This window comes from Bufo gargarizans, chromosome 2 (genome assembly GCF_014858855.1).
Source record: "Bufo gargarizans isolate SCDJY-AF-19 chromosome 2, ASM1485885v1, whole genome shotgun sequence".
Taxonomy (NCBI): Eukaryota; Metazoa; Chordata; class Amphibia; order Anura; family Bufonidae; genus Bufo; species Bufo gargarizans.
In genome coordinates this window covers 49116941-49142693 of record NC_058081.1, presented here as the reverse complement: position 1 = coordinate 49142693, position 25753 = coordinate 49116941, and the positions used below count along the sequence as shown (strand labels likewise).

At 41.5% G+C, this 25753-nt stretch overlaps 2 protein-coding genes across 2 annotated transcripts; one reads left to right on the top strand and one right to left on the bottom strand.

The window, feature by feature from the left end:
* Window positions 1-3966: 3966 nt before the first annotated feature.
* LOC122929339 (homeobox protein siamois-like) lies at window positions 3967-6779 on the bottom strand. The gene is made up of 3 exons (XM_044282874.1): window positions 6048-6779; window positions 5639-5859; window positions 3967-4277 (listed from the first exon to the last, which is right to left on the bottom strand). The coding sequence occupies exons 1-3, from the start codon at window positions 6388-6390 to the stop codon at window positions 4077-4079; spliced, it is 765 nt and encodes a 254-aa protein (XP_044138809.1). The 5' UTR covers window positions 6391-6779; the 3' UTR covers window positions 3967-4076.
* A 2609-nt stretch (window positions 6780-9388) lies between these two features.
* Window positions 9389-11489, top strand: LOC122925580 (homeobox protein siamois-like). Its single transcript, XM_044276938.1, has 2 exons — window positions 9389-10230; window positions 10988-11489. Exons 1-2 carry the CDS (start codon window positions 9872-9874, stop codon window positions 11487-11489), a joined length of 861 nt encoding a protein of 286 aa, XP_044132873.1. The 5' UTR covers window positions 9389-9871.
* Window positions 11490-25753: the final 14264 nt, after the last annotated feature.

Genomic DNA, 25753 nt, shown 5'->3' with positions numbered 1-25753 from the left:
CTTAAGGGTAGCTCAATAACCTTGAGTAAAATAAGTCCAATATTTAAAGGAGTTGCTTGACTCTGGGGGCCTTTCAGGCAGGCTCCTCAGCATGGCTGGACCTGTGGAGGGAATCATACTTTCCTGATCCTGGCTGCTGGGCTCCTTTGTATATGTCTCCCATGTGTCATGTTACTGGATAACATGATTCATGGGAAATATGTTAATTACTGTCTGCAGCAGCCACGGGGGGGGGGGGGGGGAGAAGGATCCGGAACCCAAAGGAGGGGATCAGGTAAGTATGATTCCTTCTGCAGGTCTGACCATGCAGGACTTTCATCTCTGCTCAAAAATCATGTTCTGAGCGGACACCGAACAGACCCCATTATAGTCTATGGGGTCTTTAGGCTCCGTTATGCTCAGTTAGGTCTCAGTTATCTGCAGAATCCGTCCTTTCCGTTCTCCTGCTCCTCAATGGAGCCGGAGAACGGAAAGGAGAAACGGTGATGTGAACGAGGCCTAATGCAACTTAAAAGGTTAAACTAACATATGAGATAGACTCATTACAGGCAAAGTGAGATATTTCAAGCCTTTATTTGTTATAATTTGGATGATTATGGCTTACAGCTTATAAAACCCCAAAGTCACAATCTCAGGTCCCCTTTGCTCAGGGGATATGGATTAATTAGCAGACTAGAGGGTAACACTTTGAGCCTAGAATATTGAACCTTTTCACAATATTCTAATTTTAAGTTGCATTACTGAAATAAATAGACTTTTGCACGATAGTCAAATTTTTGGAGTTTCACCTGTACATGAAATATCATATAGGAGGACACTGGAGAAACATTGCTTGGGAATATTGGTTGACAATAAGCTAGTAGATGCACTCAATGCCAAACAGCTGCTACAACAGCAAAACAATATCTTAGGAAGCAGATAAGAATAGCAAAAGATTTGACATATGTTTAAAGAGTTTATAAATCATGTAGTGTAGTGCTCCAGCCTAAAAGAGGTTGTCTCATCTCAGACATTGATATCATATAGCTAGGATATGCAACCAATGTCAGATAGCTATGGGTCTCACCTCTGGGACCCGCTCCTATCTCCAGAATGGAGCCCCTGAAGTGAACAGAGAGCAGCGACACATGTGTGGACACCCTTTGTTCACCACTATGGGAGATCCGAAAAGCCGGCTCATCTATTTCCATCAGTCCTGTAGTGGTAAGGTGAGTAGAGGCCACACGTGCACGGTGCACTCTCCATCCCCCGCTGTGGTGCAACGAATCAAGTAATTTGGGGAAAAGGGACAACTAAGGAACCTTACCTGAAAATACACCATGCCCTCTAGAGCTGCCTGTGCTGTCTTGTTACCGCCCCCGAGGGGAAAACTAACCCGTAAAAAGGAACCGATTATTCTCCTTTTTCCCAACCTATTTAAGTCATTCCAATGGTTGTTACACTGAATACGTCGTTATATTATAGGTTTGGTATATGGGAACTACTGTTAGAGATCATTTATCTTCTTTGTGGACTTGTTTGTATTATTTTATTTCATGTGATTTATTTTTCACAGTATTTATGCTTCATCATTATGTCATTTGAATTATGGTACCTCATGTATTACATTACTTTATCACTTTAATGTAATACATAAGGTACAGTAAAGTGATACATGAGGTACAGTAATGTAATACATAAGGTACAGTAAAGTGATACATGAGGTACAGTAATGTAATACATAAGGTACAGTAAAGTGATACATGAGGTACAGTAAAGTTATACATGAGGTACAGTAAAGTTATACATGAGGTACAGTAATGTAATACATAAGGTACAGTAAAGTGATACATGAGGTACAGTAATGTAATACATAAGGTACAGTAAAGTGATACATGAGGTACAGTAATGTAATACATAAGGTACAGTAAAGTGATACATGAGGTACAGTAATGTAATACATAAGGTACAGTAAAGTGATAAATGAGGTACAGTAAAGTTATACATGAGGTACAGTAATGTAATACATAAGGTACAGTAAAGTGATACATGAGGTACAGTAATGTACCTTATGTATTACATTAATGTACCTCATGTATCACTTTACTGTACCTTATGTATTACATTACTGTACCTCATGTATAACTTTACTGTACCTTATGTATTACATTACTGTACCTCATGTATAACTTTACTGTACCTTATGTATTACATTACTGTACCTTATGTATCACTTTACTGTACCTTATGTATTACATTAATGTACCTCATGTATCACTTTACTGTACCTTATGTATTACATTACTGTACCTCATGTATAACTTTACTGTACCTTATGTATTACATTACTGTACCTTATGTATCACTTTACTGTACATTATGTATTACATTACTGTACCTTATGTATCACTTTACTGTACCTTATGTATCACTTTACTGTACCTTATGTATTACATGAATGTACCTTATGATAAGAGATTGGCATGTGTCATAGGATGTCTTATTTTCATTTTTTATATTATTCATGGCAGAACACCTTTAACGGATAAAATGCTGGCTGCACACAGTCACCACTAGTGGGACCTTACTTTATAATGTGTTATTTAGTAGATGTGGAGAATGTGCTACAAGCCCAGGAGCAGTTACAGTAGAGGATGGGAGTCGTAGTAGCTCTGGCTGCAATGATTATTCACAGTGGCAATCCTCACACTGATGGAGAGCACACCCTAACAGCAAGAAAGTGTGGTAGAAACTACAAACCATCCACATATACAGCGAGAAAGTGTGGTAGAAACTACAAACCATCCACACATACAGCAAGAAAGTGTGGTAGAGACTACAAACCTACCTGACCTTGTGATCCAGGGCTGTCTATGTATGTCTTCTCCAGCTTTCCCTCAGGGATTATTCTCTCAACAGGAATGATGTTTCTCCTGGAGCTAAACTGAACCAGCATCTGTCCCAAATGGTAGGCAGAGTTAAATTGAAGTGGCTGAGTAAAAATCTCCTTCGTCAAAGGGGAAAGCTAGTTCCTTCTGCTGATTCAGGAGATAATTAACTAAACTGTGCCACCTATAGACAGCTTTGGGGAATACATAGAAAGCATTAAAGGGTTTGTTCAAGTTATATTTATTGATGACTTAGGCTACATGCACACGACCGTATGTGTTTTGCGGTCCGCAAAAAAAATGGATGACGTTCCGTGTGGCATCCGTTTTTTTTTGCGGATCCGTATTTTTGCGGATCCATTGTAATAATGCCTATCCTTGTCCGCAAACTAGAAAAAAGTAGGACATGCACTATTTTTTTTGCGGAGCAACGGAACAGCTCACGGTGTGCGTTTTTTGCGGACCTATTGAAATGAATGGGTCCGCATCCTATCCGCAAAAAAAACGGATTAGACACGGAGACAAAATACAGTCTTGTGCATGAGGCCTTATCCTCAAGATAGGTCATCAGTTCCGACAGCCGGTCCCCCACCGATTAGCTGTTTGAAGAGAATGCACGCGCCGTGCCAGCGCTGCCTCCTCTTCATTGTTTACCTGCTTGCCGTTGCATCTGCAGTAGTGTATAGGAACAAGCCGTCCCATTGAAATGAATGGGACTGCTTGGGTGTAATTACACCTGCTCACTGCTTCAGATACGATGGCGAGCAGGTAAACAATGAAGAGGAGGCAGCGCTGGCACGGCACGCGCCTTCTCTTCAAACAGCTGATCAGCAGATCAGATCAACTATAGCTCCACCCATTGTGTAGTGGACGGAGCTGGTAACTGCAGCGCCGCTCCCATTTACTTCTGTCCACTACTCGGTGGGTGGAGCTGTAGTTCTGGGGCTGGAGCTACTTCATAACAGCTGATAGCGGTAATCGCCGCATCGGATAGCCGTCACCCATCATTGGATACAGGTTTATGAAATAAAAATTCAAGCCAGATAATATCAGAAAATATAGAATTTATTGAAAGATTATTTCAAACATCAGTCTCTTATAGTATTTCCAGAAGCAGCAACAACTATTAACCCCATGAATAAAGGAAGTCGGGTTCTGCCTTCAGTAAGTGCCTGCATGGCAGTGTAATGTCTCAGCTGGACTGGCGGTTTAATACAGCACTGACGCCATGTCTGACAGTATCCAGGAGGGGTCTGCAGAGGGTGCTGCTCCATAGAGCTGTAGAATGGGGGGATTCTCATTGTAACCATTCCAGGTCTTTTCTGTGGCTGGGAAATTCCCATTTTGAGCTTCATGTGTAGATTTGCTTGGTTTTAGAAGATGTCTTGCTCTTCTGTTCTGAAACCAAATCTGGAGAAAAATGTAAAAATAATCATCATTAATAAAACTGTGCAAGAAAAGCGAAACAAAAATATTCTTTATATTTCAGTAGGGTTAACCGCTTAGTGACCAGCCTGTTTTGGGTCTTACTGACCAAGCGTTTTTTCTTTCTTTTTTCGTCGTTGCCTTCCAAGAGCTATAACTTTTTTATTTTTTCATTTATATAGCTTTATGTAGGCTTGTTTCTTTGCGGGACAAGTTTCAGTTTTTAATGGCGCCATTTTGGGGTACACATAACTTTCCGATTAACTTTTATTACATTTTTCTGGGAGGGAGATGGGAAAAACAGCAATACTGCCACTGCGTTTTTACGTTATAAATTTTACGGCGTTCATTTTTCAGTATAAATAACATAATATCTTTATTCTTTGGGTCACTACGATTACAGGGATACCAAATACATATAGGTTTTTTTTCCCATTTTATTACATTTTGTGCATTAAAGCCCCTTTTTCTTTAAAAAAAGAAAAAAATGTTTTTGCATTGCCGCTTCCCAAGACACACAACTTTTTTATATTTATTTATATGGAGTTGTGTGAGGGCTTGATTTTTGCGAGACGATTTGTATTTTTCATTGGTATGATTTTGGAGTCAATGGCGCTTTTTGATCACTTGTTATTAAGTTTTTTTCGGTGGCAACTAAGAATAAATTAGCAATTCTGTCTTTTTTAAAATTTTATCTTTATGGCGTTCACCGTAGGGGATAGTTTACATGATATTTATGTAGTACGGGTCGTTACAGAGACGGCAATACCAAACATATGGGGGAGATTTTTTTCCTTGCATTTTTTTTCTATATTTCTTTTCTTACCACTTAATAGTCCCACAAGGGGACTATAACAGACAACATTCTGATTGATTTTAAAATTCAATGCATTATCCCTATAGTGCATTGCATTTTAATGTCAGTGCTATTCTGACATTGACCAGCAGGCTGCACCAGAGAGGAGCAGCCTGCTGGAAATTACTGAAGGCTGGTCTGGGGCCTACATCAGACCCCAATCAGCCTTCACACACATCGGCACCCCGCGATCGCATTTGCGGGGTGCCGATGGGAGACAGAGGGAGTCCACTCCCTCTGTCAGCACTTTACATGCGGCGGGCGCCATTGCCCGCAGCATGTAAAGTGTTAAACAGCCTGCCGGTTTGGGCTGTTAGAGCAGGGACCCGTGCAGTGCTTAGAGTGGGCCGCCGTAAAAAATGGCAGCCCAGCCTAAGGTCCCTTAGTGACCGCCGTAAAATGCGTATGGGTGATCACTAAGGGGTTAAATTCTTATTATTATTTGTAACATTATTATAATATTTTATCTAAGTCGACAATCATTTCCTACCTGTATTCTTGGTTCTGAAATTCCAGTCAGACGACCAATCCGACATCTGCTGGTAAAATCTGGATACGGATTCCGCTCAAACTCGCTGGTGAGGCAGGCGATCTGTTCTTTATTGTAGTTCGTCCTCTTTATTCCTCTGTTCTTGGAGGCAGTTGTCCACATCTCATCCTCTTCCATCCTGGCCTTCTTATAAACTGGATTTTCTTGTCCGTTGAATTTTCCTGAAGACACAAGATGAGGGAGAGAGTGTGAAATTAATAATACAAAAAGTCTAAATCATACTCATGATAAAATATATTTAAAAAAAATTCTAACATTTATTCTCTTCCAGTTTGGACCAATTCTATTAGATAATACAAGTCAGGAATGAATATGATGGTTGACCATTACTAGTGCAGCATTGACTTACGCTTAGCTGTGGTTGGAATCTCTTCATTGGGTACATAGTTGAAGGTTGATGATGATGACGGTATCTTCACTATCTTTGATGGCTTTTTCGGATCCAGTTTCTTCCCTACTTGTGCCTGCTGCTGGATTCTTACCAGATTGTAAATCTCCAGTAGAGATTCCCTCAGGGTAAGAGAGCATTGTAGATCTTGTTGAGCTTCCGTGCAACAGAAGAAACCAGGAAATAAGTGCATGGTATTGGATGCGGGTGGGTGGCACTGGTCCACCAAGGTAGGAGACATTGCTGGATAGTCTTCTTCTAGAGAGAGAATGGTGGAGAGGACCTGGTCAAGCTCTGAGTCCATGGCTGCCCACTAAGTGCAATGACAGAATGAGGATCCATGGCCATCTTATATATGGACTGGATGAAGGCAGCTCTGGAGAACAAAGTGGACCTTCCCTTGATGTTTTCTAAAGAGTGACAAAAATGATGTCTCTTCCCTTGATCTTCCGTACACACCTCAACCACTGACACCTCCTAGTGCGGACAATACACAAATACTAATGGAGCATTTATTATGTAAATGAGTTTTCACACATAACCTCTGATGCTGCAGGATTTCTGCTAACACTTCTGTGAGCAAAGGACAATACAATCCCAGAAGAAGAGCCAGATAGTAACTAATACTACAGTATTAGGTAGGAAATAGGATGGATAGATAGATAGATAGATAGATAGATAGATAGATAGATAGATAATAGATATGAGATAGATAGATAGATAGATAGATAGATAGATATGAGATAGATAGATAGATAGATGATAGATATGAGATAGATAGATAGATAGATAGATAGATAGATAGATAGATAGATAGATAGATAGATATGAGATAGATAGATAATAGATAGATAGATAGATAGATAGATAGATAGATGATTGATAGATAGATAGATGATAGATATGAGATAGATAGATAGATATGAGATAGATAGATAGATAGATAATAGATAATGGATTGATAAATAAATAGATATTAGAGATAGATAGATAAATAGAAATATATGAGATAGATAGATAATAGATATTAGGTAGATAGATATTAGAGATAGAGAGATATCTAGATTCTATTTACCACTTGCTTTGGCAATGCTAAAATGTATTTAGTCCTGCCAATAAAGCTGATTTGATTTGATTTGATTTGATTTGATATGAGATAAATATATAGATATTAGGTTGATAAATAGATATTAGAGGTAGGTAGGCAGATAGAAAGATATGAGATAGATAGTTAGATAATAGATAGATAGATATGAGATAGATAGATAATAGATAGGAGATAGATAGTTAGATAATAGATAGATAGATATGAGATAGATAGATAATAGATAGGAGATAGATAGATAGATAATAGATAGATAGATATGAGATAGATAGATAGATAGATAGATATTAGGTAGATAAGTATGAGATAGATAGATAGATAGATAGATAGATAGATAGATAGATAGATAGATAATAGATAGATATGAGATAGATAGATAGATAGATATGAGATAGATAGATAGATAGATAGATAGATAGATAGATAGATAGATAGATAGATAGATAATAGATAGATATGAGATAGATAGATAGATATGAGATAGATAGATAGATAGATAGATAGATAGATAGATAGATAGATAGATAGATAATAGATATTAGGTAGATAGATAGATAGATATGAGATAGATAGATAGATAGATAGATAGATAGATAGATAGATATGAGAGATAGATAGATATTAGATTGATAGATATTAGAGATAGATAGATAGATAGATAGATAGATAGATAGATAGATAGATAGATATTAGGTAGGTAGATAGATAGATAGATAGATAGATAGATAGATAGATATTAGGTAGGTAGATAGATAGATGATAGATAGATAGATATTAGAGATAGATAGATAGATAGATAATAGATAGATAGATAGATAGATAATAGATAGATAGATAGATAGATAGATAATAAATAGATAGAAAGATATGAGATAGATAATAGATATTAGGTAGATAGAAGATAGATAATAGATAGAGAGATAGATAGATATTAGGTAGGTAGATAGATAGATAGATAGATAGATAGATATTAGGTAGGTAGATAGATAGATAGATAGATAATATGTACTTTGTGCAGACATTGTGGTGGTGGATTGGAGCTCATTACAAGGATCAGTTGCAGTCCCACCTGCTGACGATGTCTCCGCCCGGCCACCTCATCCCTCTAATGTCACCTTCTTGTGTATTGAGGGCTCATTACCGGCCAATTCATTATGTCATAATGGCCATTAGGATCCTGCAGACTGCGGGATAGAGGCGGCCGCGCTCCGGCACTCATCGTCCGATTACTTTCTTAGTGTATATTGGACAACCAATGTCATTTATGTGCTGTTTTCTCCATGACACATTGAGAGGTTTTTTCACATCTCTATTATGGTCATTTTTCCTTCTCTTTTATTTTTCTTAGGGGTAAAATGTAAAAAAATTGCAAAAAAAATGTTTTTTTTAGTTTTTTTTAAATAAAATATACAAATTCACACACAAATAATGGCTTTCCTATTTAGTTTCAGCAATTTATTATGCATAGAGCAGTTGTTTTTTTCCTGTATTTGTATTTTAGTTTTATTACATATTTTTGGCGCCTAGAGATCATGCAATCGCTTTATCCAGTAGCAGCAGCATTTTGGCCCCGGCCTCCATCTACAATTTTTGATCGTGTTGCGGTCTCGTTATGTGACAACACGGCCACATTGACAGTCAATGCGACAATGTGATCTTCATATCATGTGATCAAAATTATGGCGCAGCCCGAGCCCATAGAAAAACTGCTTTATCTTATACTTTGTTTTATTACTTATTTTATTACTTTCATTTTTATTGTTATTTTGTCATTTCATTTTTAGTTTGTCATGATTTTATTTTTTATTTTTAAGTAATTTTTTGCAGTTTTTAACTGCACTTTTATTTTTAGTTTGATTTTGTATTTTATTTTGATTATATAAAGCTTTTTTAGCTTATTTTTAATGTTTTATTCTACCTTTGTTGCTTTTTTTAATTATATAATGCTATTTCTAGCTTATGTTTAATGCTTATTCTAACTTTGTTTCTATTTTTAACTTTATTTGTTTTATTAGTTGCTCTTTAATTTAATTTTGATTTGTATTAGATTTTTTATTTTTAGCTTTATTTTTCATTTGAATTTTATTTTATAATGCTAGATTTTATTTTGTTTACTTTTTCTGTTTCATTTTACCTTATTTTAAATGTTTAGTTTTTTTAGTATTATTAGTTTATTTTTTTGCGTGATTGTTTGTTATTTCATAGTGTTAGATTTTATTTTTAACCTATTTTCTATGTTTTAGTCTACTGTTTTTGCAATTAAAAAAACAAAAAAACATTTAATAGTTTAGAATTCTTTACACTGAAACTTCCACTAAAGTCTAGGCTGATATCAAAGTGACTTTTTAGCATAATAATACAATTGTCTCTTTCCATGTCCACTTGAAGTGTTTATGTATTTTATTTGAAGTCTGTTTTTATTGTTATTTTTAACACTTTCTTATTCATATTTATTATATGACACCACTGGGCCCAAAACCTCTAGTGTGAACTGGGTAGACACCTCCAGGTAGGATCAAGGTCTGAAGGTGTCATCACCTCTTTTAAGTCACATCAAAGTTATGCTTCTTTTGTGTCCCAAAATACATTTTTTATTTCTCCAAGTGTGATGTGGCTATATAAGTGCAGGAAAGCCTATGACAACCTCAAATCTGAGTAGAGAAGACCCAAAAGAGCACACATGGAGAAGGACCCAGAGCTGGATCAAGCCATCTCCAATGCCTTATCTCTACAGGAAGACTATCCAGATCTATACCTTCCACCAAGTGACAAGAACATAAATGACTCCATTACAATTCCTAAAATTCCCTTGGAGACAGAAATACAGAAGCCTCTGAATGATCCAAACAGGCTTCAGGACACCTTGGTGGAGCTTTATTCCATTCTTGGGATACCACAGGAACCTCCAATAACCAGACCTTTCAATGTCTGGAGAGACCAATCTACACCATCCATCGTTACTCAGGATGACCTTCTGACCAGGCAGCCACCAAATGGAATTAAGAGTAAGATTTTTTTATATATATATTTTTATATATTGTCAGCCCTATTGTAAAAATGTCCAAAATCTTTTTGGACAATGGGTGTCACCACCAATGAGTAGAAGTTCTGGCAGGAATATTAATGGAGGTTTATATCTGTCATCATTGCTTATTGTACTGGAAAGGAAAGGGGTGGCCAAAACTGAAAAAGTTGTTCAATCAATTTTGATTACTGGAGATTTTTCCCCAAATGTCGTGCGTTCGTGATTTCTGGGATTGTCTCTGTTAATGGGCTTTCCTGGGAGTAGAATATTGATGTGTTTCCCACAGGACAGATGATTTGCATTTGAATTTTTTTGAAGGGTCCATCACCATCCATTAGTCCCATCTGCCAATGGGCCCTTAAGCACAGGCCCAATGCCTGATGGGTGGGTGTACCCCTGCTTCTGAGCATAATTATCTTCTCCTAATACTGAATGTCCTCATATCTACTACTAACCTGGGTCTTCAGCCTGGCCATGTGAAGGTCCGCCACTAAATTCTCAACCTCGGATAACCCCCTCATGTTAGAAGGGTCCATTGGCAATAAGCTGAACTCAAAGTGTCCTCACAGCGATCAGCTGTGATCTGTTGGAGAACTTGGCAGTAATTGTCCAATGTCCCTACAGCGCCACCACAGGGAATATGAAGCATTACACAGTGCCCAATCAAATAAATGGGTTTTGAATGTAATACTGGACAGGACAGGTCCTCCAGAGGGAGAGATGCTCTTTGTAACATCTCTCCACTCTCGCCAAGACATGAAGCTTCTAAAGAATGGACCCCTCTCTAGAAACCCAGAATTCACCATATGAAAATGTGTTTTCTTACTGGACAACCCCTTTCATGTTGTCCACCGCTTGTCTATTTTTTTCAGGGATGTTGCCTAAAGAGGAAATGGGAATATCTAAGAGAGTCAAGGAAGAGAAAGAAGACCAAGTCCCATCAACCTCAATTCAGAACCGTAGAAAGAGGACCCTCTACAACAGGCAGCAGACCCTCTTCCTCCAGGAGCAGTTTGATTTCAATCCGTACCCCGATTATGTGAGCCGGTGCTGCTTCGCTCAGGTCACCGGGATCCCAGAACCAAGAATTCAGGTAATCATTTTCATTCACAATTTGTTTCAAATGCTTTCTTCAATACACAGCGCCACACCTGTCCACAGGCCATGTGTGGTATTGCAGTTCAGTTTAATTCACTTCAATGGAGCAGATCTGCAGTACCAGACACAACCTGTGAAAAAAGCAGCTGTATTTTTTCTAATCCTTTCATTGTAAAATTTAAATATATCATTTATCACACATGTAAAAGCAACTATAAAATATAAAAGTATATAAATAAAAAGTATTACTATTATGAACTTTAATATGAAATGAAAAAAATAATAAAAAGAAAGTGACATCAGGAACACATAAAATAACTTGCTGGTTTTTGTACAGTTGAAGGGATTGTCCAAGGATATAAAAAAAAAGATCTGCTCTTTTTCTCTCTCCAGAAATAGCGCCACTCTTATGTGAAGGCCATGTCTGGTATTGCAGTTAGCGAATAATGATCATAATCATAAAAGCGAGTCCTTAGTTGTTACATACTCTGAATGAGATGCAACATAATCACATGTATCGCATAAAATAAAATAAAAAATAAATAGCCCAAAAAATCGTTATTTTCAAGACCATAGAAAAAAACAATTAGAGACACTGTAAAACTTTTTTTTTTTAAATATATAAAAATTAATTAGTATTTTTTTATTCGGCCAAGTTTTTTTTTATCAAAAATTTTTCTGTGTAGAGTATAAAAAAATTTGAAATTGCTGCAATTTTTGTATCGGCCACTAGGTGGCAGCTGCTAAAATAATTCAGAAATACAGTATGAAATTACTAATGCATTCCAGTAGGGATGAGCGAATTTCATATTTTGAAGTTCGTGTGCGGGTTCGCGTTGTGGTATTTACTGAATTGCGTTATGGATTCCGTTACCACGGACAATAAACAGGAAGCTGTATGTCAGACCGGTTTATAAAAAAACGGAGCAGAAAACTCGCTCTCTAATATCCCACACAAAATCATATGGCACTTAAAGGGGTCCTCTAGTTTTATGTAAATAAAGCTGTATCAGTTTATAAATAAAACGTTCTAGAAGTTTCTAATACATTTTAGGTTTCAGTAATCTCTGCTTGCTGTCAGTGAATGAGAACATTGCTGTTTACATTCAGAGGAAGTGAACCTGTATCTGGCTGGTCCTGCTCTCTTCACCTCAGCTGCACATATCTCTCTGCTGGTTTGTTACAATGTATCAGTCCGGGCTTTTGGGCTGGCAGAGCATTGTCTGCACTGGTCACAACTGTATCCACTTCTCGGCTGAGAGCAGGACTAGCGACTGACAGGTTTACGGCCTCTGAATGTAAAGAAGAGGTTTCTCGTTCACTGACAGCAAGCAGAGATCTTGAAAATGGTGTGAAAATTGTTCTCAGGTGCATTAACATCTTAACTATTTCGCGCCCACAGGTCTGGTTTCAGAACCGAAGAGCGAGACACATCTGTAAATCCTCCACCTCCCAAGAGGCAAGAATGGTGGTGGGGGCGCCGTTCACAGCCTGCGAGGCGTCCCCGCACGCCAAACTCTGCAAGAATGTGTCCGCCATCCACCAGGCAGGACCCCGGGCACAGAGAGGCAAGAGCAGCGGGCACCCGAGCTGAAGAATAATCCTAGAAGCGGCACTTTCAGCACTTTCCAGCACCTCGACACAATCCGGATTTGGCGTCACAACGCCCCTCCCTCACTTATAGTATTTCATTTTTATTTTATTAAATTGCCTTGTGAAATATTCAATATTTTTATATCCCCATGTATAATATCCATTTTATGTTTAAAATAAAAAATTACGTATTTATATCGGAGCCTCAAGAATTGATTTCTTCATTTCAGATATGACGTAATTACTGATGACTTGTCGTCTCGGGTGGGCAACCTGCGGCACACCAGCTGCTGTGAAACTACAACTCCCAGCATGCATACTTGCTCTGCTCATCTCAGAACTCTCATAGAAATAAATGGGGCATGCTGGGAATTGCAGTTTCACAACAGCTGGCGTGCTGCAGGTTGCCCACCCCTGGATAGGTGGTGGTCCAACTCTTGGCAGCCCACCCAATAAGCAACGCTGCCGACCCTTCCTCGGCTTGTAGCATCACGTCGCCTTTCTGTATATATGTACCATTCAAGTCAATGCGATTACGCTGCAATACCAGGCACCACCACTATACAATGTATGGCGCTGTGCCTTGTGTAAATCAACCCACCAATCTGATATTGAAGCCCCTGGAAAAGGGGTTGACCCATGATTAACATTTTTCCATTCAATCACATAAGATATAATTTTTTAATTTGGAAAATTTAAAAAAGATTGCTCCTGTGTATAGATATTGCTGTAATATAAGTGTTGTGGCGCCCCCTGGTGCTATCTTGATTTCTCCTCCGAATGTCCATCTAATGTGCCCAGTGCTGGTGGCCACACATATTCACTAAATGCTACATAATACAATTCTGACTACTTGTAGCCACCACTAGGGGGAGCTTAGGAGCCTACTATATACTGTATTATCAAGTTTAATATATAAGCAGTCAGCATTTAGCTCCTATGCTCCCTCTAGTGGTGACTGCAGGAAAGCAGACTTTATCATTTAAAGAAGCAATCCCATAAAATATTTTATTCGTTGGCCCTTTAGAAAAGTGTAGTGAAGATAATCTTCTTACCAGGGGCTGTAGTTGTGAGTTATCCCCTCCCTTCTGATGCTCAGCTGTGTCATGTGTAACTGACACAGCATCTTGTGTGTGGACAGGAAGTCACTTTCTCTATTCATTACAATTAGACTCACATTGAGGCCGTCATAGGATGGATTAGAGAACGTGACTTCCTGTCCACACACGAGACGCTGTGTCAGTTGGAGAGTCCGAGTGTCGGTCACAGCTGAGGATCAGAAGGGAATACAGCATGCCTGCCAGCCCTGCTTTTGGTGGCATCATCATTTTTAGTATTAGTATCCGACTGTATGCATATTGTATACTGTTATATCTGATTTATCAGACACTATAAATAATTATATATGTATTATGGAGGAGAGGATAGGACTCAGGAGGAAACCAGAGGACTGGGGTCCGTGTACCGGACTCTTATTTATTAGCCACAGCGTTGAGCAGCTGCAAAGAGCGTCCGTTTCACTGGAGGACCCGACACGTCCATTTACTACACAGCAGCCTACTGGGCTTTACATTTACACAACCCAGTATGTACCTGAGACACTGAACATGTGCATGACTGTGGGCTTGCACAGCACTGGGTTTAACCCCTTTCCGACCAGCGCTTTACATGTACAGCAATGGGCGGGGCTTTAAAAAGATGGTGCTTGACAATAACGTCGATGGCATACATTTAACCCCTCAAACATGACTACGGTATCTGGGAGCGAAAAAACTCAGAAGCGTGCTCTTCTGGGTGTGCCTCGGCTCCCCTGCTCAAGGATCGGGGGAGCCGGATGGGGGAGTGCAGCAGCCTCGGTCCTCCGTAAGTATCCAAGGTTGCCGCACATATGGCAGGGCTCCAAAGAAACATAAAAAAATCCTCATAGACTCCAATGCTAATATAAAAAAAGTATAAAAAAGTGTTTTAAAAATATAAAAAAATACATTAAATCATCCCCCTTTCACCAAAATCGAAACACATAAACAATAAAAAATAAACATCATGGGCATCGCCATGTGCAAAAACGTTTATACATCGCCATGTATAAAAATATTTATTCCATACAGCAAATGGCGTAACGGAAAAAAGTCATAGGGGTCAAAGTATGGAGACAAAAAATCATACTGACTCCGAGAATAAAAGTAACAGGTCAGTTTCACTGCATAAGGAAATGCCATAAAAACAAAACCTATAAAACTGTTGCGGAATTGTGTTTTTTGTTGTTTCAACTAAAATAGATAATAAAGGTCTCTTTTTGACTGAGGTATTACGCATACTCTATGATTTGTTTCTATATGGGAGGCTGTGATAGAACGCACAGTGGTGTCTGAAAAAACAGTGGCTAGTTCTGAACAAGCAGTCCAAAAACAATTCCTTAACACGGGCAGGATATGACAGTATGACTGTGCACCCATAGTTCTGGCTACTGTTCCAGTCTGCCTACCCAGAAGACCATGGAGTCAGGGAACAGAGTATGTCCCGGAGGCAGGGCACAGTCCAGGTACGACTGGGTTGTTCAGACGGTACATATTCGTTTGTTGATGTGCGGCACATAGAAAATCTGTTTCAAGACTGAAGTGGCTGCTGCAGCTTCTGCTACTTCCTGTAGCAGTAATGCTGGCAGAGATGACGGCCCCCTATTTTTATAAGCCCCCCTATTTTACAACAAACACTATACCCCTATTATTAAAACATATACTGCACCCCACTATTATTATAACACATAGTGCATAGTGCATACTGTACCCCACTGTTATAACATGCTGTACCCCATATAGTTATAACATATACTGCACTCCACTATTATTATAACACATAGTGTATAATGCATACTGTGCCCCAGGTGCGTTGTTAGGTTAAAACATTCGGGACCAGGGCCGATGTTTTGTCCCAGGCCCTGAATGTCCTACCTGCCTGCTAGATACAACTGTATTGCCGTCTGAGGAGGGCAATACATTTGAATCTAATGCACTGGAATAGTTGAAGGACCTGTGATGACATCACAGGTCATATGACCAGTAAAACAGGCAGTGGTTGAGAAGGACCTGCGACCATCATGTGACGAGTGCAGGAGAGGAGGGCAGTGAAGAGGAGAAGTCCTGGGGGAAGAAGCTGTGGTGATGTCTGTTACATGAAGAGAGGTAAGCGAAGGGAGAGGCAGAGCAATGCTGGGAGTTGTGGTTATTTAACTGGGAGTGTAAATGCTGAAGGGAGGGATGTTATTTACATGGAACTGTATGTAGATGGTGGCTGTAGGAGGGAGTGATGTTATTTACATGGGACTGTATGTTGGAGGGGGTTGGGCAGGGTAATGTTATTTACATGGGACTGTATATTGGAGGCAGCTGTGGGGGGAGTGATGTTATTTACATGGGACTGTATGTCGGAGGGGTTGGGGGGGACAGTAATGTTATTTACATGGGACTGTATGTTGATGGCAGCTGTGAGAGGGAGTGATGTTATTTACATGGGACTGAATATTACAGGGGTCTGAGGGAGAAATATTTACATGAGATTGAATGTTGAGGGGGCGATGTTTGCATGGGATTGCATGTGGGAGGTGATATTATTTACTTGGGACTGTATGTTAAAGGCGGCTTGGGAGGAGGTGATGTTATTTACATGGTACTGTATTTTGGAGGGGGCTTGTCACCACCAGATCTTTGAGAAGTTCTGATAGACATTCTTCAGTACCTCCTGCATGATCTTCTTTTGTTTTGCTTTCGTTTTGACATCTCTCCTCCCTCTCCCAGCTGTCATCTATTAGCAGTGATTGCCTCCCTATATCTCCTCCTCATACTGCCTCACCTTGCGGTTTATATTACATCCTGGATTGTGTTCTCTGCTAGAAGTTGCTACAGCTGGGTTATCAGATAAGTCTATTTCTGTATTTGTTGTTTTCCTGTTAGCTTGCTTCTAGGTGACCCTGACTCCCTCCGTATTAAGTGCAGGATGCTGGTGGTCGTGTCCTCACTATTATAGGGTTTGCAGGTGTCATTCAGTCTAGGTACGTGGACATGCAACCTTCTATCACTGAGATCTTTGCATGGGCTGAGAAGACAGGGAGAGCTTCAGGGCTTTAATAGGGGTCACCCTTTTGTTCCTTAGTTTTAGATCAAGCCAGTCAGATCCTTATTTGTAACTTCTTGTTTTCTGTTACACCATCCGTGACAGGGCTATGGAGAGGGTGTTATTTACATGGGACTGTATATTGGAGACGGCAGGAGAGATGGTGTGATGTTATTTAGATGTGGAGATAGGAATATAACTTCAGGGGGCACTGCAGGGAGCATTATAAATACTGGGGGAACTACAGGGCGAGCATTATAACAGTAGGGGGCAGTAGAAATACTGGGGGCACTGTAGGGGTATTATAAATCCAGGGGACGTTATAGGCGTTCTTATTACTACTGGGTGCTTTATAGGAGGGACTTACCGTATATATCCGCCTTACTTCTACTAAGAGCACTATGGGGGGCCTTATTACTACTGAGGATTATGTAGAGAGCCTTATTACCACTGGGGGAACAATAGGGGGCCTTATTTCTACTGGGGGCTCTGTGAGGGTATTATTAATAATGGAGGGGTCTTCTATTAATGGGGGCACTCTTGGGGAGCACTATCACTGTTGGGGACAGTATTAGTATTGAGGGCATTCTAGAAGGGAATTACTATTGGTGGGACTATGAGGAGCACTATTACTATGGGGGCACAAATTTTTCTTCAAGATAGTATTTGGGGGTATTGGGGAGTGCAGTGAGCAGCAGGATAACACTGTTGTGACTCAAGGTTGGGGGATGATGATAAAAATGTGAGGAAGCTAAGATGTATGTGTGGCACACTCCGTAGAGACGAGGCGGCTGAGAGAAGTGTCCGGACCAAATGAAGAAGATGATGACAGAGAAGATCTACATCAGAGGAGACGTCACCTGGAGACACTGGATGTGAAAGGTACGTGCTTTTGTATAGCAAGCACAGCAAAATGCGGTGTGTAGGGGTAGGGGGGCCACTTAGAGAACTGGGCCATATTCATTGGGCCCCAGATCTTTTGAGACCCTAGCAACGCCCCTGCTGTACCCCACTGTTGTAACATACTGTACCCCATATAGTTATAATTAGGGTTGTAGCGGGTATCAAATTAACAATACCCAATCGATACTTTTGTACCGGTATCGACTCGATACCGGGATTTGACATTTACCGATATTAGGCTGCGCTGCTGCGCAGCCTAGTATCAGAGAACATGGCGCACGCTGCTCTCAAAGCGCTCCATGTTCTCCTCAGCAGCACAGGGGGAAGTCTCTCCCCCCCCCCACCCCTGTGCCGATGCTGCCGCCAATAAAAGAGAGGGGGCGGAGGAGAGGAGGGGCTGTGGCCACTGCGCCACCAATGATAAAATACAGGAGGGGGGCTGGCTATGTGATTCTGCCGCCAGTACCCGCCTCCTGTATTTGTATTAAAAGGCTACTTATCTTCATTGGTGGCGCAGTGCGCCCTCACCCCCCACCCCAGTATTAATGTCATTGGTGGCGCAGTGCACCCCCCCAACATCCTAGTATTATAATCATTGACGGTGCAGTGGCAGTTCTGATCGGAGCCCCAGCAGTGTAATCCTGGGGCTCCGATCAGTTACTATGGCAGCCAGGACGCTACTGAAGCCCTGGCTGCCATAGTCAGCTCCCTGCTGCCCTGTGCACAAAACCCAGGGCAGCAGGGAGAGTGTGAGGTCCTAGTCACCCTAATAGAGCTCTATCAGGGTGAATAGGACAGGGGATGAAAATACCCCAGGTTATAGCCTGTACTGCCTACTTTTACCTGTGCTTAAAATCAGGTTGCTATGCAGGTCCGTCTCTGTGTTAAAGGACGGAGGACGCAGAAGCAGGCAGCGTGCAGGGTCATATTACTGACAGCCAGGGACTGTGAGTAAATGATTAAAGCCAGGTCCTCGCCAGCAGCTGATAACAGTGCCTGGGCTGTGTGCACTTCTCCCTGTCCCTGCGCTTGGCAGACGCTCCCTCACTCAGCAGAGCTGGAGAATGTTATTAGCAACTACATATATGAAAATTGAAATTAGGGTCTAAGTGTGACAGTTATCCTTTGAGTTTAAAAACCCCCCTTTCCCAATTTTACATATAAAATATATAAACAATAAATAAACATATCGCCACGCCCAAAAAACTATTGTGCGCACTATTAAAATGTAAAAAATATCTCCTATGCGGTGAACGCCATAACAGAAAAAAATAAAAAGCGCGATTCGCCATTTTCTAGTCACCTTGTCCCCCCCAAAAATAGGATCGGACTGTTCGATTATGGGCCGGACGTTCCATAAAATGCGGAATGCACGCAGCTTTTTTGGTGTTTTCTTTTTTTCGTGTGGTATCGAGTATCGCAGTACTTTTGTATGGTATCGAAATCGAATAAAATTTTTGGTATCGCAACAACCCTAGCTATAACATGTACTGCATCCCACTATTAATATAACATATACTGCACCCCATTATTATAACTGACTGTACCCCCTATTTTAAAGCATACTGTACCCCACTATTATAACTATAGATGAGCAAAGTTTAAAAAAATTCAAATCAGATGTTTTGACTAATTTTCCCTAAAAATTTTATTCGATCTGAATTTTTTCGCGGCAAATCACGTAAAAAAAAACTGCTATTTCCTGGCTGCAGAGAGCCTGTATAGTGGTGTAGAACACTGTGCCTTGTAGTAACAAGCATAGGGAGTCTGTGGTAGTGAAACAATACTGTGAGTCCGTATGACATGCAGATGACAGGCGTCGCTCTTAGAATCACTGCACCCTTCACCTATTTGGACAGTCACGGGGCCAAAACTGACCAAATAACTCAAGTATGAACTCAGCCTTACAGGTCGATGTTAGCGCCAAGAAGACGCGTACTCCTTTTACACCGTCGTCAGCTGATTCCACATAGATGTCTACAGAACCTGTTCTATTAAACGCATATACAAGTTGAGCCCCCCCAACAGAGTGGAGAGGGGGTCAGCAGTAAGTTTGTGTTGACATCACCGTCAGAACAATAACCCCAAAAAAACTGATCCTGTCTGGAGCATACACCTTTACTTGGTCAGCGTTTGGTCAGTAATCTATCAGTATTGCTAAAGCAAAAAAAAAACAGGAGTGGATCCAAAACAGAGATGACACGTGAATGGAATCTTTGCATGTCTTGTGTTTTGTACCCACTACTGCTTTTGGCTTCCAAATCATGATCCAATCCTCATGCAAAATCAGGACCATGTCATACAGGCCTTACAGCTGCTACACAGACAGGATCCGTTGTGTTTTTCATTTTTCTGTCCTTCTGACAGATCAGAAGAAAGGTCAAATAAATTATGATGTTAACAAGGCCAAACAGGCACAATAGTGGCCCACTTACAGAGTAGTGAGGGTGGCAACCGCATGACGAGTCAACATGGTGGCCCACTTACAGAGTAGTGAGGGTGGCAACCACATGACGAGTCAACATGGTGGCCCAGTAACAGAGTGGTGAGGGTGGCAACAACATGACGAGCACAACATGGTGGCCCAGTAACAGAGTGGTGTGGGTGGCAACAACATGACGAGCACAACATGGTGGCCCAGTAACAGAGTGGTGAGGGTGGCAACCACATGACGAGTCAACATAATGGTAATTCAGAGAGTGGTGAAGCGGGGGGGCCACAGCAGTGACAGGCGCAGCACAAGATGGTGGATGGCAGATGCCTGATTCATCTTCAGAAAGGTCAGTCTCTCCACATTTTGGGTGGGAAGGCGAGTTCTCTTTGGGGTAACTATGCCCGCAGCCACACCAAATCCCCACTCTGATGACACACTATTGGCCGGGCAGGAAAGCTTGTCCAGGGCAAACTTGGCCAGTTGCGGCCACAAATTAAGTTTGGCTGCAGAGTAGTCCAGGGGATCTTGGGTGTGGGTGGGTTGGGGTGGCAGGGTGCAATCCAAGTATGCCACCACCTCCTCCATGTCTTGCTGCTGCTGTCAGACGTTCGTGAGGATGGGCGATGGCGCACATAGGATATCGCAATAGTAGTTGAGTTTATCTTCCCTCTCAGCTGGGGAATAAAAGGCCCCCATTTTGGACCGGTAGTGAGGGTCTAACATGGTGGAGAGCCAGTAGTCATCTCCCTGCCGAATGGTGATAATACGGCTGTCACTACGCAAGCAACTCAGCATGCATCTGGCAATTTGCGCAAGGGACTCAGAGGGATTCCCTGCCTCCATCTCCACTGCACACTGCCACTGTGTTGGGGGTCATGTATGTGGTCCTCCTCATTGCCCTCCAGCTCCTCCTGCTCCTGATTTGTGCAGATAAACCACCTATTTCGGTATACATTGCTTGTGCGTGAATGTCCTCCTCCAGTTCAGCCCCCTCAGTGCTCAGGTGGCCATGATATGTAGGCACCACGTCTCCTTTCCCCTATCCAGCCAGCTTTATCATCATCTGCTCCAGGACGCGAAAGAGTGGAATGGCGTTGTTCACCCCATAGTCCTGGTGACTGACAAATAAAGTGGCCTCCTCAAAGGGCCTGAGCAAACTGGCAGGTGTCACGAATGAGCTGCCACTGGCTAACGGTGAAGTTACCCAGAGAAATACTCCTGTCTGCCTGTATCATCAAGAAAACCGTTTATGGCCTTCCTCTGCTCATATAGTCGGTCCAAAATGTGGAGAGTGGAGTTCCAATGGGTTCAAACGTCACAAATCAGGCAATGTTGTAGAAAGCTATTTTGCCTTTGCAGCTCAAGAAGGGTGTGTTGTGCAGTGTAAGAGTGGCTGAAGTACATGCACAGTTTCTTGGCCATTTTCAGGATATCTTGCAGTTGGGTGGAAGACTTAAGGAACCGCTTTACAACCAGATTAAACACGATCCGATCTTAAGTTGGCGAGGAGATAGCCAGTATTTGATTTCCTCTTGAAGGACGTGGAGCAGTTCCTCCTCAGTGTGACTCCGTTCACCCAGGCAAACCAGGTGCAGAACACCGCCATGCCCAACAGTTGCTGTCTCAGGCTGTATCACTACATTAGCACCATGGTTTTCCCAGGCCGCTTTAGGATTACGCTGCATGTGATGATGCAGAACCGCGGTGCCAGCATTAGTACTCTGCCCACAGATTCTACTAACAGCTACACTGGTGTCCTCCGCCGGCTTGATGAAAAATTTCCACACTGCCAAGTATGGCATTTTCCCACCACCACTGACTACCTGCTGCTGTTGCCTCCGTGAACCCATGCACCGCTAGTTCTTTCCGTACAGAAAGGCTCCTGATTAGCAGACAGTCTACCCTGGACATGTTTGGCTCCATAAAATGCAAATGAAACAGTTAAATGAAGTGGCTCACTGCTGGTAATGGACGGTATGGTGCTTCAAACTAAAAATTGAGGACGCCACACCTCAAGTAGAAGGACAATAACAGAAATATAGAAGCGAGCACTCAGGGCTATGGCACACACTCAGATTTTATTGTTTAAAATATCACTAATAAAAATGGCATAAAATGGATAAGAAAATATATAAAACAATTTAAAACAATAACTATGGTCGACCATAAAATACAGCAAAGATAAGGATTTCAATAATAAATAATATAAGGTGAGATGAAGTAAATCAACTGTATGACTGGTGCTGGATAATGAACTACGTTATAATATAATTACATTAATAAATATAGTGAAAAAATAGATAAGGTGACTTAATGTGAACAAAGGTGATTGAAATCCAGCGCGTAATAGCGCAAGTTGCTGAAGATATTCGCTGAATAAAAAGTTCCTGTGGGGAGTTGGTAAGTCCGAATGTATGGTGTATATGCCACCGCACAGAAAGACTTGGCTATATTGAATGCAGTCCCGTAATGAACTCAGCTGTGGTCTTACCTCTGCCTGGAAGGAGCCGTCCGAGATCTGGTCTCCTATATTCAGGCGAAGTTTCTTGAGGACGCTGAGTAGACTGTTATGTCCGCCGCTCTGTCTCCACGGGTTCCACGCTGGTCTCGCTCAAGTCTCGCGACGTTTGGAGCGGGACTTTCCGTTTCGTAGCAGCGCTTATTCGGATATCCCGGACAGTGTTAGCAGCACGGAGAAGCAGTTGTTCATAGATCTTTTTCAAAGCATGGCCATGCTAAAAGTCCTTATTGCGGAGGTAGTTGCGGAGTGTCTGTTACCCAGTTACAACAGACACTCCGCAACTACCTCCGCAATAAGGACTTTTAGCATGGCCATGCTTTGAAAAAGATCTATGAACAACTGCTTCTCCGTGCTGCTAACACTGTCCGGGATATCCGAATAAGCGCTGCTACGAAACGGAAAGTCCCGCTCCAAACGTCGCGAGACTTGAGCGAGACCAGCGTGGAACCCGTGGAGACAGAGCGGCGGACATAACAGTCTACTCAGCGTCCTCAAGAAACTTCGCCTGAATATAGGAGACCAGATCTCGGACGGCTCCTTCCAGGCAGAGGTAAGACCACAGCTGAGTTCATTACGGGACTGCATTCAATATAGCCAAGTCTTTCTGTGCGGTGGCATATACACCATACATTCGGACTTACCAACTCCCCACAGGAACTTTTTATTCAGCGAATATCTTCAGCAACTTGCGCTATTACGCGCTGGATTTCAATCACCTTTGTTCACATTAAGTCACCTTATCTATTTTTTCACTATATTTATTAATGTAATTATATTATAACGTAGTTCATTATCCAGCACCAGTCATACAGTTGATTTACTTCATCTCACCTTATATTATTTATTATTGAAATCCTTATCTTTGCTGTATTTTATGGTCGACCATAGTTATTGTTTTAAATTGTTTTATATATTTTCTTATCCATTTTATGCCATTTTTATTAGTGATATTTTAAACAATAAAATCTGAGTGTGTGCCATAGCCCTGAGTGCTCGCTTCTATATTTCTGTTAATGTTTGGCTCCAGTCGTCACACTGCTGCCACCCTGCTGACTCACGGCCATGCTACCACCATGCTGGTTCAGCCACTGCCTCATGCGCAAGCAGCCACCTTCATCTGGCTCCCACATGCGATTGTCTACATCATCATCCGCTACTGTCTGCATGTCACCCTCACTAGTCTCAGGGTCACGTGCCTGACCACTCGCAACACCTGCTCCCATGCCACTTTGCTCATCACTACTTGCCCGCGTGACAGAGGAAGCTGCGGATCACTACTCCAGATCTTGGCTGGGCAGTAGCTGCTGACTGTCCTCTAGAAGCTTGTCTTCGCTGAAAAGTGGAGCCGAGCTGATGGCATACAATACTTCTCAAGCAGAAGGAAAAGAAAATGAAAGAGGCAGGTTCAGGACAGTTGGGGGCACAGGACATGCTCCTGGGTCATGCCAACTAAGCGTGGTATCAGAAGAACCCACTAACTCCTGGCTAGGGGTGTCTGATGTCACTTGAGGTGATGTTGAAGACTGAGTCAACCATTCAAGGACAGCTGGGTTGCTGATCAAAACACAACCGCTGGATGACATTGGCAGCTCTGGACGGTCGCTGCAACTGCTACTACCGCTCCCCCTTCTTCTGCTGCTACTTCTGCCAGCTCCAGAAACATTTTGCAGTTCACTCAGAAGGCCCTGTAACCTGTCTGTCAGACATACTGTAACAGTAACTGTAAGGGTAAAATTGCAGTAGTGTCAGGCCGCAATTTCACTCATGACGGATGAATGGATGTACTTATATATGAGAACATGAGCACCCTAAAATCTGTAGTATCAGGCCGCAATTTCACCCCAATTACAAAATAAGGACTAAAGGATTAAATTATGTGGAAAAAGAACGTGAATACCCTAAAATCTGTAGTATCAGGCCGCAATTTCACCGCAGAATCAAGGGTGAATAGGTGTATATATAAATGAAAGTAAACACCCTAAAGTTTGTAGTATCAGGCTGCAATTTCCCCCCAATTACACAAGTAAGGAGGATTGAATTATGTATAAAAGACCGTGAACACCCTAAAATCTGTAGTATCAGGCCGCAATTTCACCCCAGAATCAACGATGAATGGATGTACTTATATATAAAAGAACATGAGCACCCCAAATTACAGATTTTTTTATGAATGCAAACAACCTAAAAATCGTAGTATTAGGACACTTTGTAACCCCAATTAGTGCAGCAAGGTGTAATAGAATCGCTCCTATTACCCAGGCTGTACACTCCCCTATTGGTTCCTGCGCTCCCCCTACAGTGTGGATAATGTCTCCCTATCCTTTCCCTACACTATGGATAATCTTTCCCTGAACTGCTCAATAGTTTTTGTTTAGTTTATAGTTTTTTTTATAAACTCTTTCCTAATAACTGTCCCTAGTGCCTGTAACGTCTCTCCCTGCACTAAGTTCACTGTAAAATGGCAGAGACTGTGCAGGAGGAGACTTTTTATAGGGGGCGGTGACATCACAGGGCTGGCCAAATGCTGATTGGCTGCATGCCCGGCATTGTGGGTGATCCCTCATTCCCAAAGTTCTTAGCTTCCCTTCCTAACATGTGCAGCAGCCATTTAAAAAAAATTTGATTTGTTACCACGAAGCGTGAGGACATTCGACTTCGGGAAGAATCTAAATTTTCCTGAAATTCGGATAGAATTCCACTTCGTCAACTTCTATTCGCTCATCTCTAGTTATAAGACATTCTGTACCCCACGATTACTATAACACATACTGCACCCCACTATTATTACAGAACATACTGCACCCCACTATTATTACAGAACGTACTGTACTGCACTTTTATTACAGCACATACATACAACGACAGGACAGAGGACCGC

What these genes read in the sequence shown, in the direction of transcription:
- LOC122929339 (XM_044282874.1), bottom strand. Translation starts at nt 6,390, where the DNA reads ATGGACTCAGAGCTTGACCAGGTCCTCTCCACCATTCTCTCTCTAGAA. An exon ending in GATTCCAACCACAGCTAAGC is followed by an intron (nt 5,860 to 6,047) that starts GTAAGTCAATGC and finishes TTGTGTCTTCAG; the next exon opens with GAAAATTCAACGGACAAGAA. An exon ending in TTTCAGAACCAAGAATACAG is followed by an intron (nt 4,278 to 5,638) that starts GTAGGAAATGAT and finishes ATTTTTCTCCAG; the next exon opens with ATTTGGTTTCAGAACAGAAG.
- LOC122925580 (XM_044276938.1), top strand. Translation starts at nt 9,872, where the DNA reads ATGGAGAAGGACCCAGAGCTGGATCAAGCCATCTCCAATGCCTTATCT. An exon ending in TATATATATTTTTATATATT is followed by an intron (nt 10,231 to 10,987) that starts GTCAGCCCTATT and finishes AAGCTTCTAAAG; the next exon opens with AATGGACCCCTCTCTAGAAA.